At 37.9% G+C, this 15,408-nt stretch overlaps 1 protein-coding gene across 1 annotated transcript; it reads left to right on the forward strand.

The window, feature by feature from the left end:
• The first annotated feature begins 5,141 nt into the window (after window positions 1-5,141).
• LOC116177462 (uncharacterized protein F54H12.2-like) lies at window positions 5,142-8,962 on the forward strand. The gene is made up of 2 exons (XM_031496447.1): window positions 5,142-7,802; window positions 7,859-8,962. Exon 1 carries the CDS (start codon window positions 6,483-6,485, stop codon window positions 7,800-7,802), a length of 1,320 nt encoding a protein of 439 aa, XP_031352307.1. The 5' UTR covers window positions 5,142-6,482; the 3' UTR covers window positions 7,859-8,962.
• Window positions 8,963-15,408: the final 6,446 nt, after the last annotated feature.

Below are 15,408 nucleotides of genomic sequence, written 5' to 3' on the forward strand. Positions count from 1 at the left end.
GGGCTTTTAACTCTTTTGAAACTGCGTAACAAACCTTGACCTGCCGCCTACCAATCTCCTGCCTCAACTCCTACTCCTCCCTTTCCTTCCCCTCGTTCTTTGTTAAAGACATAGGCACATTGGAACCAAATAGATAATATATTGAAATGATATTAGATATACAAACAATTTACAGGGATCTAGCAGTTCTTCTCTCCTCCTGGTAAAAACCACTAGCTTAACAATGACAACTAAACTAAATAAAAAATCCTATCAGGTGAAACTAATTTACTCAAGGGGTGGCCATCCTCTACAGTTTGAAAATTGCAACAACAGGTAATCGTTTTTTAATCCAGCGTGGGCTGGGACTTATTTAAATAAACACAAAAATTTATCCTACTCTTTGGTAATCGTTCATTGGACTTTAATAAACAATCAAATCAAAAAATTTTTTACTATAGCTTAATTACCAAAAAGTGGAATTTTACAGAATGTTACAAATTTAATTAGACTAACCTTTACAACATTTGTACAGCCGATCTTGTGAACTGCTCTTTCCTCTGGTACAGGGTGGATGTGATGAAACCTGACACTTAGGTCTCTGTGACTTCCTAGGGGGTGGCTTGAAATTAACACACGGAAACAAAATCCACGGTGCCTATCCTTCCTCGGAACGAAAGCAAAGTTTAGCGTTTGAACTGAAACTTAGTCCAGGAAATCCTTCGCGTGGCGAGTGGGAGACGGCTAGTTGCCAAAGTTTCTACACAGCACGTGTATTTAATTTTATTTTATTAGTTTATTAGCTTTGACCGCCTGCGGGAGACGGATTTTTGAGTTAGCGGTACGGCAGAACACAAACTTTTATGATCACTATCCGACGGTAAACCGCAATGGTTCAAGGTATTATTTCACCAGCTCTTCTTGGGGCAAATATCTCTCCGAAACACAGCGCTCCTTCGACAAATGACCGTACGGCACTAGTAGGAAATTCCACCTGGGGCAGATCCCGAAATTCTGCGCCTTGAGGACTAGGGCAGCACTTTGACTTATATATCCTCGAGAAATCACAACGTATCCTAACGCGATTCACTGCATCCAAAGTAAACTGGGGTGAAGCTCAAGGGTTCGCCAAAATATCACCTGATTGGAACCTGGGTCTTCTTCGCCAAAAAATCAACGCGAAAAGAAAATAACACTTCGAAACGGGTGCAAAAAGCACGCAACTGCGAGCAACCGAAATAAGCCGGTGGCTCAAACCGCCAAGTGTACCAAAACGATCGCTCAAGGTACGTGTTGACCGCTTGACGTACTAACTGCGAGTCTCCCAAAACGATCCCTCAAGGTACGTGTCGACCCCTCGACGTACCAACCGCGAGTCTCTCCAAAAACGATCCCTCAAGGTACGTGTCGACCCCTCGACGTACCAACCGCGAGTCTCCTCTAAAACGATCCCCTTCTTCAGAATTGAAATGAAAAAACCACACCCAAATTACCATAAAACAAAAATGGCTCCCGCTAGAAATTCTCCCATTGGTTTAGATAAAGAAGACTTAACCCACTCTAACTTCGTCGTCAACCTCAAGGAACTGCTGACTAAACTGATCTCACGGTTTTCTGCTGATGACGTGAAAACTCCTTATCTCTTGATGGGTCGGTGCTACATCCGCTCCTATTCTCGGTCTAGACGGCGCCAAAGTTGATAAACGAACGACAAAAAACTCACATTACTCATGATGACGTCAATCAGCTTTGCACTCTTCCCACGACGAAATTAAATCTGAGCGAAATTAAATCTATCGGACCATAGTCTTGAGCGAACCTAAATGCCCAAACACAAAATTTCTAACCGGAACAAATAATGAAATATACAGGGTGACCTTCACTATCATGACAAGAAATTTCGAAATTTTTAATGAAATTTGGCGCGAAATCAAACCACTCGTTACAATCTGACAGTTTTTTGAATTTTATCGTTCCCGCTTTATGCATTTCTAAAAGGAGAGAAACGCATGTTGCACCTCTGAAATGTTTTACCGCGAATCTTAGCAATTAAAATAGCACAAAGACGAGACCTCGCGAGTGGATGCACATGCTGTTGTAGGAAAAAAGATAAAGCGGCGATATTGCATTTTTTGTGGCATGCACTCTACATGTTTGATTCGCAAATATAGGTAAATGTATCCTTTATTTTCCTTTGTAATTACTGTAATTAGCGTAGGATGTAGGGTAATTGCTTGGTATTACTAGCGTGTCGATTGTTAAGGTGTTTACTTTTATAAATTTGAATTTGCAAGACCTTATGAAACATTGCGCGAGGTTCGTAATAGTTATTTAGGTACATAAATGTCAGGAAAATGGCACGTTACTGGCGAGGAAATATTGAAGTATAAGGCCCTTTTGGGGTCGAGTACTTAAATTTCCGAGTCAAGTAATGCCATTTTACTGACGAGTTTTGTATTAAATTTTACTCACAATCGGTTAGTATTATCTGAATTCCTAACCTTCATAGCGGTTGCGAAGCGACTCATTACTCACCTTAGCCGGGAAAGTAACTTTCCCGGCTAGCTGTCACTTTCCCGGCTAGCATCTGTCACTTTCCTTACCTGCAAATGCTATTCATATTATCCTTATATGAAACTTATACTAATAGTGACACCGCCAATGTAACCATTAATGTTTACAACAATAGCAAATTACGAAGAAGAACGAAACTATTTGCTATTGTTGTAAACATTAATGGTTACATTGGCGGTGTCACTATTATTGACAGTTAAAGTTAAAGTTAAAAACACCTTGTTGAATTATATACTTTACCTTAAATGATCGATTGTGAGTAAAATAGTATACAAACCTCGCTGGTCAGTGGTTCATAACCAACGCCTCGCGCTTATACCTCACCGACGCGCGAAGCTACCTTAAGCCCTCGGGGTAGGTAATGAACCACCTCCCAGCTCGGTATGTTTAATGTTAAAAAATTTCAATTTTCATATAGAACTTTTGATTAGTGCCATTCTGCCATTGATGACATTTAGCAATGTGACAGGTGCGGCAGCAAAAGTGACAGGTGCGGCCGGTAAAGTGACAGGCGGCAGGAATTTGTTAGAAATAGCACTGACGTAGTGTTCTAATGATCTAATGTACGTAGCAGTTTCATTAAATATTCCTTTCCTTTAGCTTAATAATTGTTGTTGTCCTGTTTTGACTTCAGGGGTTAGATAGATTATTTGTTAGTAGATAGGATGGAATTTTCCATAGGTGGTGATGACTTAAATTTGAGATTAATATACATGGTGTTTAGATAATTTATAGTATCTTTAGTAGCTTTTCACATGTAATTTATGTTTTAACCATTCGCAGGAAGGTGGCTTCAAAATTCAGTTCCAGATGATGTGTACGATGGGTCGGAGGATTTTGTTTGCTTTATATGGGGGCGTAATATATTGGTTGAATTTGTTTACAATTGTATTTTGCCGCTATCTTATTGAGCCTAAATGCCAAATATGATACTTTTCCATGACTCCTGAATATTTGAATTTTGATGTTATATTAAAACTGTTGTGGATTAGTAGAAGACCGACACTTACCCCCACCACTTTCTGTGACGTCACGGAGACCTTGGGTTTTTCCCAAGGTCGTGGCCTTGGGTTTTTCCCTGACCTTGGGTTTTTCCCAAGGTCGTGGCTTTGGGTTTTTCCCAAGGTCGTGTCTTTGGGTTTTTCCCAAGGTCGTGGCTTTGGGTTTTCCCAAGGTCGTGGCTTTGGGTTTTCCCAAGGTCGTGGCCTTGGGTTTTCCTCAAGATCATGGTTTTGAGGTTTTTCCAAGATCGTGACTTTGGTACAGGATCATGGTCTTGGATCCTGGGGCAGGGTTGTGATTATGGATTCTGGATCAAGGTCGTGGTCCTGGATGCTGAGTTGAGATTGTGTGATTTGGATTCTGGGATTTGAGTTGGACTAAAATTGTGCTCTGGGATTTTCCTAGCGAATTTAAAAGAGAGAAGTGTAGAGAAAAATAAGAGATGTTGTATTACAAAGAAGAAGAAGAAGAAGAGGAAAAAGCAAAGCGAGAAGCAAGCAAAACAAGAAAATATTTGTGTACTTACTTTTTCTTAGTTTTTGTTTGAAAATCCTTGTTTTTTCCAAGTTTATCCACACACACACACACACACCCTAACATATAAGAAAGAGAGATGCACAGATTAGCACTGTATAATTACGTAAACTGCAGTAGATTATGCGAGGCTAATAAAACTTGTAACAATACGTTAGGTGATGTTAATGAGTCGGTAGTCAAATACTAACTGAAATTAGAGCGTACATTTCTTATTTGGGTATTTCCCGAGGCCATTGCAATGGGTTTCCTCAAGTCATGGCCTTGGACTATGAACTTGTCGTAGCATTGGGTTTTTCCCAAGGTCATGGTCTTGGACTTTGACCTCCCCAAGGTCATGGTCTTGGACTTTGACCTCGAGTTTTTCCAGGGTCGTGGTCACGTAGTCGACCGCTATGCTTTAAACCAACTTACTTATCAAATGCATTTAAGATATCCACACTCAACGGGGGGGCTGCACGAGGTCACTACTAAGAAGCTGTATCAATCTAGTTGGTAATAATCGATGTTAATTTCTTAACTACTGTCGCTTACTAAGCGAAATAAGAAAGGAATTGAAAAAATGCAATTAAGAAGGTGTAGTTGGAAAAACAAATTAAGCTGTGCTAGTGAAAGTATTTGTGTAATGACATACGGTGGAACTCAACGACAAATTATTCAAAACGCTGCTAATTGTAAACGATCAGAAGGCCAAAATAAATTCTCATCAATCTTCTTAGTTTTTTCTTGTAGCCAAGTAGTGGGTAATGATCCTGTACCATTTCCACAGAATTTGCAAATTTTTGTTACGAGTTTTGTAAATCGAGACAATCACAAAAATTCACGGTATTGCGAACGAGTATTGTAATAAAACGAGTACGTAATAGGCTTCTCTTCAAGATGCACTTCAGCCACGTCCTACAAGCATATTAATCGGATATTTTGCTCGGGGCTATATGCCCGGAGCGATATTCTGATTGTAAACCGAAACGTAGTAGTCTTGAATGTTTGTGAAAAACTGGGTATCAAGTTTATCTACTTACAAAGTTTTGTACGATACGCGCGAAAATCGTTGTGTAGTTGTAATTTTTTTCCACTTTTTCGAATATTCAAAATTGTTGATGAAATAAAATTAAAACACAAAAGTTTTGATTTGAAGTTATGTGATGGTCTTTTTTCAGAAAAGTAGAGTAGTTTGAATTATATAAAAATGAGGAGATGAGGTACAAAATGTTAATTTTCGCTAAGTTCAAATTATTATTCAATTTTAAAAGCGATTGCTGTTTTCTGATATTGAACTTTTATATGTATTTATGGAAGATAGCACGTGTGTGGTATATGTTTCAAGATAGAGATTGTAAAAAAAAATCGAATTTAATTTTATTTAATTAACTTGTTCAATTTTCTTAGTTTTTTTCTTATAGCCAAGTAGTGGGTAATGATCCTGTACCATTTCCTCAGCGAGGAGATTGTGAAAGAAATAAACAATCATGTGATTTTGGAACGTATATTACGACTGGAGTATTACAATCTTACCAAACGAGTATCGGTTCAAGTAAAAACGCCTCTAGCGATATTAGGTTTCTCAGAACGGTTAGCGTTGCAAATGGGTTATAGACCAGATCAAAATATTACACAGGATCCTTTGTCATTACACCCTGCAAGTATATGGATAGGTTTACCGTCGCAAATGTTTATCTACAGTGATATTGTTGAACCGCAAATTGTCGGCGATGTTTTATCACCACTGATGAGAATAGTTAACATAACATCTGAAAATTACAGTTACGGTAATCATAAGGAGGTTGTATTTTCGCCGACACATTACATGCCCGTGATGATAAAAGAATTTGAGAATATTGAGATAAATATAAGAACCGATACAGGGACTTATATGCCATTCGAAATTGGTACCTTGAGCGTAAAGTTGCATTTCAAGAAAATTAAATGGGGTGTCCCTATCAACAATATTATGTAAATCAGGCCGGTACGGGCATCGGTACGATTTACAGAGGTTCACCGTACCAGAGAGGTCACGGAATTGGTAGCTGGCTGGGCGGTGTGTTTAGAAGTATATTACCGCTGTTTAAGTCGGGAATACGGGCTGTAGGAAAAGAAGCTTTAAGAACGGGCACTAACGTTTTAGGTGATATAATTGAAGATAAACCGATCAAGGAATCGTTTCAGGAAAGAATTCACGAAGCAGGGAGAAATCTTAAGAGGAAAGCCGACGAAAAAATTGATACTCTAATGCAGGGATCTGGATATAAGAGACCACACATAGTCTCTTACGGTCAGTTCAGTCCCGCAGAGCCTAAGAAGACGAGGAAGAAGACTTCAACGGTGAAAAAAGGAAAGCCTGTGCAAAGAAAAACTAAATTTAGTGACATATTCTCATCAAAACAATAGTAAATATGGCTTTCCTGCACGCCCAGTCATGCGAATGCATTAAATCGGAGTTGGACTTATTCGCACTCCCCGCAACCCAAACAAGCATCGAAGGTGGTGAATGGATATTTTACAAGCCTTTATCTTCACTAACAGATGACGCCCCAATAGAATTTGTAGTACCCGGAAACGGTAATGATTATTTGGATCTAAGTCATACTATGCTATATATAACAGCAAAAATTGTAAAACAAGACGACTCGGTATTAGGGGATGCGGATATTGTCGCACCCGTCAATAATTGGTTACATTCGCTGTATAGTCAGGTGGAAATCTATTTGAATCAAAAACTAGTATCGCCATCAAACAATACCTATGCATATCGCGCATATATCGAAACCGTACTAAATTATGGATCCGAAGCTAAGTCAACACATCTTGGCTGCTCATTATGGCACAGCGATACAGCGAAACAGATGGATACTTTAACGGCTGATAATAAAGGTTTCGCAAGTCGTCAGGCATTCACAAAACTAAGCAACACTGTTGAAATGATGGGACACATCCATTCGGATTTGTTTAATCAAGAGAAGTTTCTAATCAACGGTGTTGAGATGAAAGTTAAATTTGTACGATCAAGAGACTCATTTAGTTTGATGGCTGTAGCTGGATCAACATATAAAGTTAAAATTACCGATGCAAACCTATTGATACGCAGAATGAAGATTAATCCTACAATACTTCTAGCCCACGCCGAAGCATTAGAAACATCACCAGCTAAATATCCAGTTACCAGAACAGACGTAAAAGTTATAACAATTCCTTCAGGTCTACAACGCAAATCATTGGATAACATATATCTTGGACAGCTCCCGAAACGATGCATAATAGGCTTCGTTTCAAATAAAGCATTTAACGGCGATTACGCTTCGAATCCGTACAATTTCCAAAACTACAAAATCAACTATATGTCACTGTATATCGATGGACAACAAATTCCTTCAAAGCCTCTACAACCTACATTCAGTCAGACTCAGGATGGTCTTTATGTGCGCGCATACCACACTTTATTTTCGGGCAGCGGTATTCATTTTTTGAATGAAGGTAATAACATTTCGCGACTTGATTATCCACACGGTTATTGTTTGATGGCCTTTGATCTCACTCCCGACTTGGCGGCAAATGCAAGCACACACTGGAATCTAGTAAGAAATGGTTCATTGCGAATAGAGGTGGGCTTCCAAGATGCACTAACCGAGACTGTCAATTGTCTCGTTTACGCCGAATTTGATAACGTAATTGAAATTGATAAGCATAGAAATGTCATCGCCGATTTCAATAGTTAGGTAATTTCGGAGGGGAACATTACATAAATAAATTATTTTATACAATCGTCCGGCAGTTTTTCAAGAGAACTTGTTCAGATATGACCGGTAAAGTTGCATTTATCGACGTACAAGGGTTTCGTGGAAATAACGAGCAGTTTATTCCAAAAGAATTTGCTGCTGTTACGGAAGATGGTAATATCGCCACTTTACTAATCAAACCACCGGCCAAATACTCAACTTTATCATCGGCTGCAAGAAAAACAGCAAATTATCTTGAAAAATGTCACCACGGGTTGCGTTGGAGTTCGGGCTTCGTACCTTTTCAAGATTTCGAACGAGAAGTTGTACGTCTATTGGATTCGTACAATACGTTCTACGTAAAAGGTTTAGAAAAGTGCAATATATTTAGGTTTCTAAACAAACCAGTCGTGAATTTAGAGGAAAACGGTTGTCCATCTCTGAAACAATTGAAAAAAGAAGCTCAAGCTTATCGCTGTCTACATCATAATAATATTGAGGAACCGGTGTGCGCCTTAGAAAATTCTTTACTTCTGCAAGATTGGATGCAATCAAATTCTCGAGATGAATGCGGTACAGGTGCTGAAAAATTTGAAATTGATACCGTATGTGAAGAAGAAGAAGAGTGTATATCGAGTTGTATGTGCTGCTGACCGATTACCGAAACACGCTCCTAGACCTTGCGCGATTATAGTAAACACGGATCCAGCTCATCGTCCCGGCGAACATTGGATAGCCATCTACATTGACGAGAATGGCATTGGAGAATATTTCGATTCATTTGGACGATCACCGCAAAACTATTACTATCATTTGAAATTTATAGAGAACAATTCTGTATACTTTCGATACAACGACATCGTGCTTCAAGATTTTCATTCGGATGTGTGTGGTCTTTACTGTTTAATGTACCTTTACTTTAGAGCTTATAATATGTTAATGAGGGATTTTGTAGATATTTTCACTACACGTTTAATTCAAAACGATGAAATAATTAAGTATTTATTTTATACTTGTTTTTGTATGACTACATTTCATTAATCAATAAAATCTTTTTCCTGATAAAACATCTTCATTTGACTTGGGGCGACTACACAAGAAGGATCCCAATCGTAACTTCGAACTGGTAAACAATGCTACGACAAGTTCATAGTCCAAGGCCATGACTTGAGGAAACCCATTGCAATGGCCTCGGGAAATACCCAAATAAGAAATGTACGCTCTAATGGTCAAAGTCCAAGACCACGACCTTGGAAAAACTCGAGGTCAAAGTCCAAGACCATGACCTTGGGGAGGTCAAAGTCCAAGACCATGACCTTGGGAAAAACCCAATGCTACGACAAGTTCATAGTCCAAGGCCATGACTTGAGGAAACCCATTGCAATGGCCTCGGGAAATACCCAAATAAGAAATGTACGCTCTAATTTCAGTTAGTATTTGACTACCGACTCATTAACATCACCTAACGTATTGTTACAAGTTTTATTAGCCTCGCATAATCTACTGCAGTTTACGTAATTATACAGTGCTAATCTGTGCATCTCTCTTTCTTATATGTTAGGGTGTGTGTGTGTGTGTGGATAAACTTGGAAAAAACAAGGATTTTCAAACAAAAACTAAGAAAAAGTAAGTACACAAATATTTTCTTGTTTTGCTTGCTTCTCGCTTTGCTTTTTCCTCTTCTTCTTCTTCTTTGTAAAATTTGAAATGTATGGATTACCATTTTCTAAGAGTATGTACTTAGATTAGGTTTGTAATACAGCATCTCTTATTTTTCTCTACACTTCTCTCTTTTAAATTCGCTAGGAAAATCCCAGAGCACAATTTTAGTCCAACTCAAATCCCAGAATCCAAATCACACAATCTCAACTCAGCATCCAAGACCACGACCTTGATCCAGAATCCATAATCACTTTTGTGTTTTAATTTTATTTCATCAACAATTTTGAATATTCGAAAAAGTGGAAAAAAATTACAACTACACAACGATTTTCGCGCGTATCGTACAAAACTTTGTAAGTAGATAAACTTGATACCCAGTTTTTCACAAACATTCAAGACTACTACGTTTCGGTTTACAATCAGAATATCGCTCCGGGCATATAGCCCCGAGCAAAATATCCGATTAATATGCTTGTAGGACGTGGCTGAAGTGCATCTTGAAGAGAAGCCTATTACGTACTCGTTTTATTACAATACTCGTTCGCAATACCGTGAATTTTTGTGATTGTCTCGATTTACAAAACTCGTAACAAAAATTTGCAAATTCTGTGGAAATGGTACAGGATCATTACCCACTACTTGGCTACAAGAAAAAACTAAGAAGATTGATGAGAATTTATTTTGGCCTTCTGATCGTTTACAATTAGCAGCGTTTTGAATAATTTGTCGTTGAGTTCCACCGTATGTCATTACACAAATACTTTCACTAGCACAGCTTAATTTGTTTTTCCAACTACACCTTCTTAATTGCATTTTTTCAATTCCTTTCTTATTTCGCTTAGTAAGCGACAGTAGTTAAGAAATTAACATCGATTATTACCAACTAGATTGATACAGCTTCTTAGTAGTGACCTCGTGCAGCCCCCCGTTGAGTGTGGATATCTTAAATGCATTTGATAAGTAAGTTGGTTTAAAGCATAGCGGTCGACTACGTGACCACGACCCTGGAAAAACTCGAGGTCAAAGTCCAAGACCACGACCTTGGAAAAACTCGAGGTCAAAGTCCAAGACCATGACCTTGGGAAAAACCCAATGCTACGACAAGTTCATAGTCCAAGGCCATGACTTGAGGAAACCCATTGCAATGGCCTCGGGAAATACCCAAATAAGAAATGTACGCTCTAATTTCAGTTAGTATTTGACTACCGAGTCATTAACATCACCTAACGTATTGTTACAAGTTTTATTAGCCTCGCATAATCTACTGCAGTTTACGTAATTATACAGTGCTAATCTGTGCATCTCTCTTTCTTATATGTTAGGGTGTGTGTGTGTGTGTGGATAAACTTGGAAAAAACAAGGATTTTCAAACAAAAACTAAGAAAAAGTAAGTACACAAATATTTTCTTGTTTTGCTTGCTTCTCGCTTTGCTTTTTCCTCTTCTTCTTCTTCTTCTTTGTAATACAACATCTCTTATTTTTCTCTACACTTCTCTCTTTTAAATTCGCTAGGAAAATCCCAGAGCACAATTTTAGTCCAACTCAAATCCCAGAATCCAAATCACACAATCTCAACTCAGCATCCAGGACCACGACCTTGATCCAGAATCCATAATCACAACCCTGCCCCAGGATCCAAGACCATGATCCTGTACCAAAGTCACGATCTTGGAAAAACCTCAAAACCATGATCTTGAGGAAAACCCAAGGCCACGACCTTGGGAAAACCCAAAGCCACGATCTTGGGAAAAACCCAAAGCCACGACCTTGGGAAAAACCCAAAGACACGACCTTGGGAAAAACCCAAAGCCACGACCTTGGGAAAAACCCAAGGTCAGGGAAAAACCCAAGGCCACGACCTTGGGAAAAACCCAAGGTCTCCGTGACGTCACAGAAAGTGGTGGGGGTAAGTGTCGGTCTTCTACTTGGATTGGATCTCGAAATTCCTAACTCCATATTATAATGAGACAGGTTATCTCCTATCCAAAGGCGGGCGCCTGAGCCTAAACCACGAAAATAAACCCTGAACACACCCCCATATAATATTACCATGGGACAGCTCTAGTTACCCAAATTCTTCGTATTCTTCGTGCCGTGACCAGGATTTGGCTTTGGTAGCTACCTACAAGGTAGCGTATCGGTAACTTTGTGTCTTATGAACGAGCCATTGCGAAATGTCTTTAATAACTCCTGTCATCACTGACAGATTGACAATTAAACGTTCTATATGAAAATCGAAATTTTATATTAAAATACGATATCGGGTAAAATGTAATACAAAATTCGTCACTCGCCAGTAAAATGACACTACGTAAGTCGGAAATTGAATTACGAGGCAGCTTTGGGGCCGAGTATATTTCATCGCCAGTAATGTGTCATTTTCCTGCCTGTTATGTACGTAACTATTACCCGAAATCGTATTTTAATATAAAATTTCGATTTTCATATATACCTCTCGCCAGGAAAGTTTGCCGGTCACAGAACACTTGATCCCGGTCTACAATCTATGTTTTTCTAAAGACGTGAGTGACTTCCGGAATAGTATCGTGTCAATGTTGAACAATAAGACTTTTCGTTCAACATTGGAACGATCCTATCCCGGAAGTCGCTCGCATCTTAAGAAAAACATACATTGTAAATCAACATAAGGTGTGCTGTGACCGGCAATCTTTCCTGGCGAGAGTTATAGAACTTTTGATTAATGTCAATCTCTCAGCGGCCGGAAAAGTGAAAGGTGGGGCCGGTAAAAGGACAGGTGGCAACAACGGTAGTCTGGTCCTTAGAGAAGGAAATAGGAAAGAGGAGGAAGGAAAGAGTGAGGAGTGATAATAATGATCGTAAAGTGAAGCCCACATTTGTTTGTTATTTCACCGAAAACTAACCTATGTGAAACGATAAAACTTTCGTGTGTTTTTTGGCTATCACTTCCGTACACTACAATGTACCATTTGAAATTAGTGAATACCTATCCAACTAAATTGTCCTGTGATCAAGAAATTATGTTAACTAAAAAAAAATATTTATGTATATATACTTACTGTGATAACTATCATTACTTGTTTGCCGTAAATTTATATATATGCTTACTGTGATAGTTTTATCACGAGTTTTATCATTACCTGTTTGTCGTTAATCTTACTGTTTGTTTGTCTGTTTACAATTTGACTTATCTTATCCATGTACCTACTAAATGGCTAAAAGATGAAATATATTATTATTATTAAACCATTGTCCAATAATGTTTTTAATCGCACACTTCGAGACTTAAGGATCGCATAAAGACATGACAAGTTAAAAAGTAATCGTAAACGATTTACATAAAGCGCATTTCCACTTGCATTCATTTCCCATTTGTAAGATGCAACTTCTATAAAATCGTAAAAATCCGGCCACAAATATGAAAGATAGCGTTGCACATGGGCAATCCATTTTTGTCGTGCTACTTCAATGTCAGTTTATGAGAAGAATTTCATTTCAATGCTTTTCTAAATAAGAAAGTTGGAACTGCGCATGCGCAAACCTAAATTTTGAAACTAATGTTAGATTTTCCTTTGTTCCAAGCGCCTAAATATCAAATTTCACTTAAATGCTTCCATAGATAAAAAAGTTGGCACTGCGCATGCGCAAAATAAAATTTTGAAATTGGCAGTTGATTTTCCTTTATTCCAAGTGCCTATGTATCAAATTTCATTCAAATGCTTTTATAAGTAAAAAATTTTGCAATTCGGTTTATAAATGGTCGAAATGCGAAAAGGGCACTGTGAATTTTGAATCGATTCGATTCAACTTTTGGCATTGCGTATTATATGGCTAAAGCTATGGCCATATTGAATTTCATGCAATTCAGTTCATAACTAACGGAGATGTAAAAGTGATCGAACATTTCTAAACAAAGTTATCGTTCACACGGACAGATAGATGGACAGACAGACAAAGGAACAGACGGACAGACCAACAGGCAGACGACAGATAGCAATGCAAAATTATAAACGATCTCTAGGATCGTTAATAACGGCAAAAGTAAAATTATGGAACATGTAAAAAACGGTTTTTTGTTTTTTTTACAATAACTTTTTTTGTAAGCGGTACAGAAAAAATTCCTTCCTTGGTACAAGACTCGACACCATAACGTACCAAATAGCGAAAAAAGTAGAACAATAGCTCTTAAGATAAACTACTAGTAGCGTCGCAAAACGAGCGGACGGACGGACGGACAAAGTGGCCACAATAGCGCATTTTTTTTTATTTTTGTGGAAATGCGCTAAAAATGAAAAAGTAAACCAACTTTGGCTCCGAAAATATGGCCGCCCCAGGCTTCAACGCGCAGCATTGCCCTTGGTAGGATATTATCAGTCCCCTTTCTTTCATACTCTAAGGTCTGGTCTGCCTCTGTCTAGGAAATTAAAATTTCCTGGCATAAAGTAGGCATGAAAATGTAGGTTTCATGACGATTTTGGGGAAATTATTTTACAACGGGACGCAACATTCCTATACCTACAATTTTACGACCGAATAGTTAAAAGCCGATAGTAGTTACATGAAAATAATAATTAATAGATTTTTGGATCAGTAATGCAACGTTTGCGCAATAATGCCAATTTTAGTTAATCTGAGCCAACCGCGTTTATACATGGGTTCCTGGTCGAAAGGGATTGCATGGGCAACTTTGTCACTATTGAAGATAGGGATTAAACAGTTTGTGCAATTTTGTTTGTTTCAGATTTCATTTAGAGAATTCTTGGCTAATAAAAAGTTGCTTATAGTAAGAGTTCCTCCGTCAACCTTTTAAAGGTGAAACGCAGCAAAATTTACGAAAGTAAGTTATTGTTAGAAAACATCGTAAAAAAGTTTCATTTGATAGATATTGACCAGGAGGATGTCTAATCGTGCTTTTTTATGACGGCGGCGGTGGTAGAGAAAGTGGAAGTGGAGAGTTATAAAACCTTGTAGAAAGCTCGGAAACGTTTCGTTTAATAGATATTTACCAAGTGGATGTCCGAGTGTACTTTTTTGGTGGCAACTAAGGAGGTGGTGGCCACGTTCTAAAACTGTTCTAAAAATGGAGTATTACACCAACTTTTTTTTATTAATTGGTGCAACATTGAATTTTAAACCGTTCTTTATCATTGAGATGACAATCATTAATTATTAAATTGATAAAATAATTAATTATCTCTGCTTCAGGCCAGTTAAGGGAAATATGCTATATGCTTTGTTAGATCATAAGTTACCATTCATCGCTGAAAAGATTCAAAAACTCTCTTTAAATTGTGTAAAAATTCAATATTAAAAAAAGTTTACATTCGGTCATCTAGAAGATGTCTGTGCCAACGTTATTGAGTTTGTCCTACGGAAATCAGAAACTGTCGTATTAAACTTTTTTGAAAATCGGCACTTATCAGGTTTTTTAAATAGGTAACTTTTTTTATTAGGTTCCATTTTTCAAGTTTTCTAAACGGCACATAAAGCTGTAAAACATTGTCGGTTTAACCTAATCTTAATCATCAACAAGATAATAAATTAAACAAATATAGCAAACGAGCTCCTGGGTATGGCTATAGCATGTGCAAAACCAAATTTTAAACCTGATGTTAGTTTTGCTTTTATTTAAAGTGTATATGTATGAAATTTCATTTGAATGCCTCCATAAATAAGCTGCGCATGCGCAAAACCAAATTTTGAAACTGATGTTAAATTTTCTTTTATTCCAAGTGGTTATGTACCAAATTTCATTTAAATCCCCCTATAAATCAGAAAGTTGGCACTGCGCATTCGCAAAACGAAATTTTGAAACTGGCGTAAAATTTGGTTTTATTCCAAGTGGCTATGTATCAAATTTCAATTAAATACCTTCATAAATAAGAAAGTTTGCAATTCGGTCTGTAAATGGTCGAGATGCGCAAAGGGCACTGTGAATGCTGATCGATTAGGCTCAACTTTTGGA

This window comes from Photinus pyralis, unplaced genomic scaffold, assembly GCF_008802855.1.
Source record: "Photinus pyralis isolate 1611_PpyrPB1 unplaced genomic scaffold, Ppyr1.3 Ppyr1.4_LG7, whole genome shotgun sequence".
Taxonomy (NCBI): Eukaryota; Metazoa; Arthropoda; class Insecta; order Coleoptera; family Lampyridae; genus Photinus; species Photinus pyralis.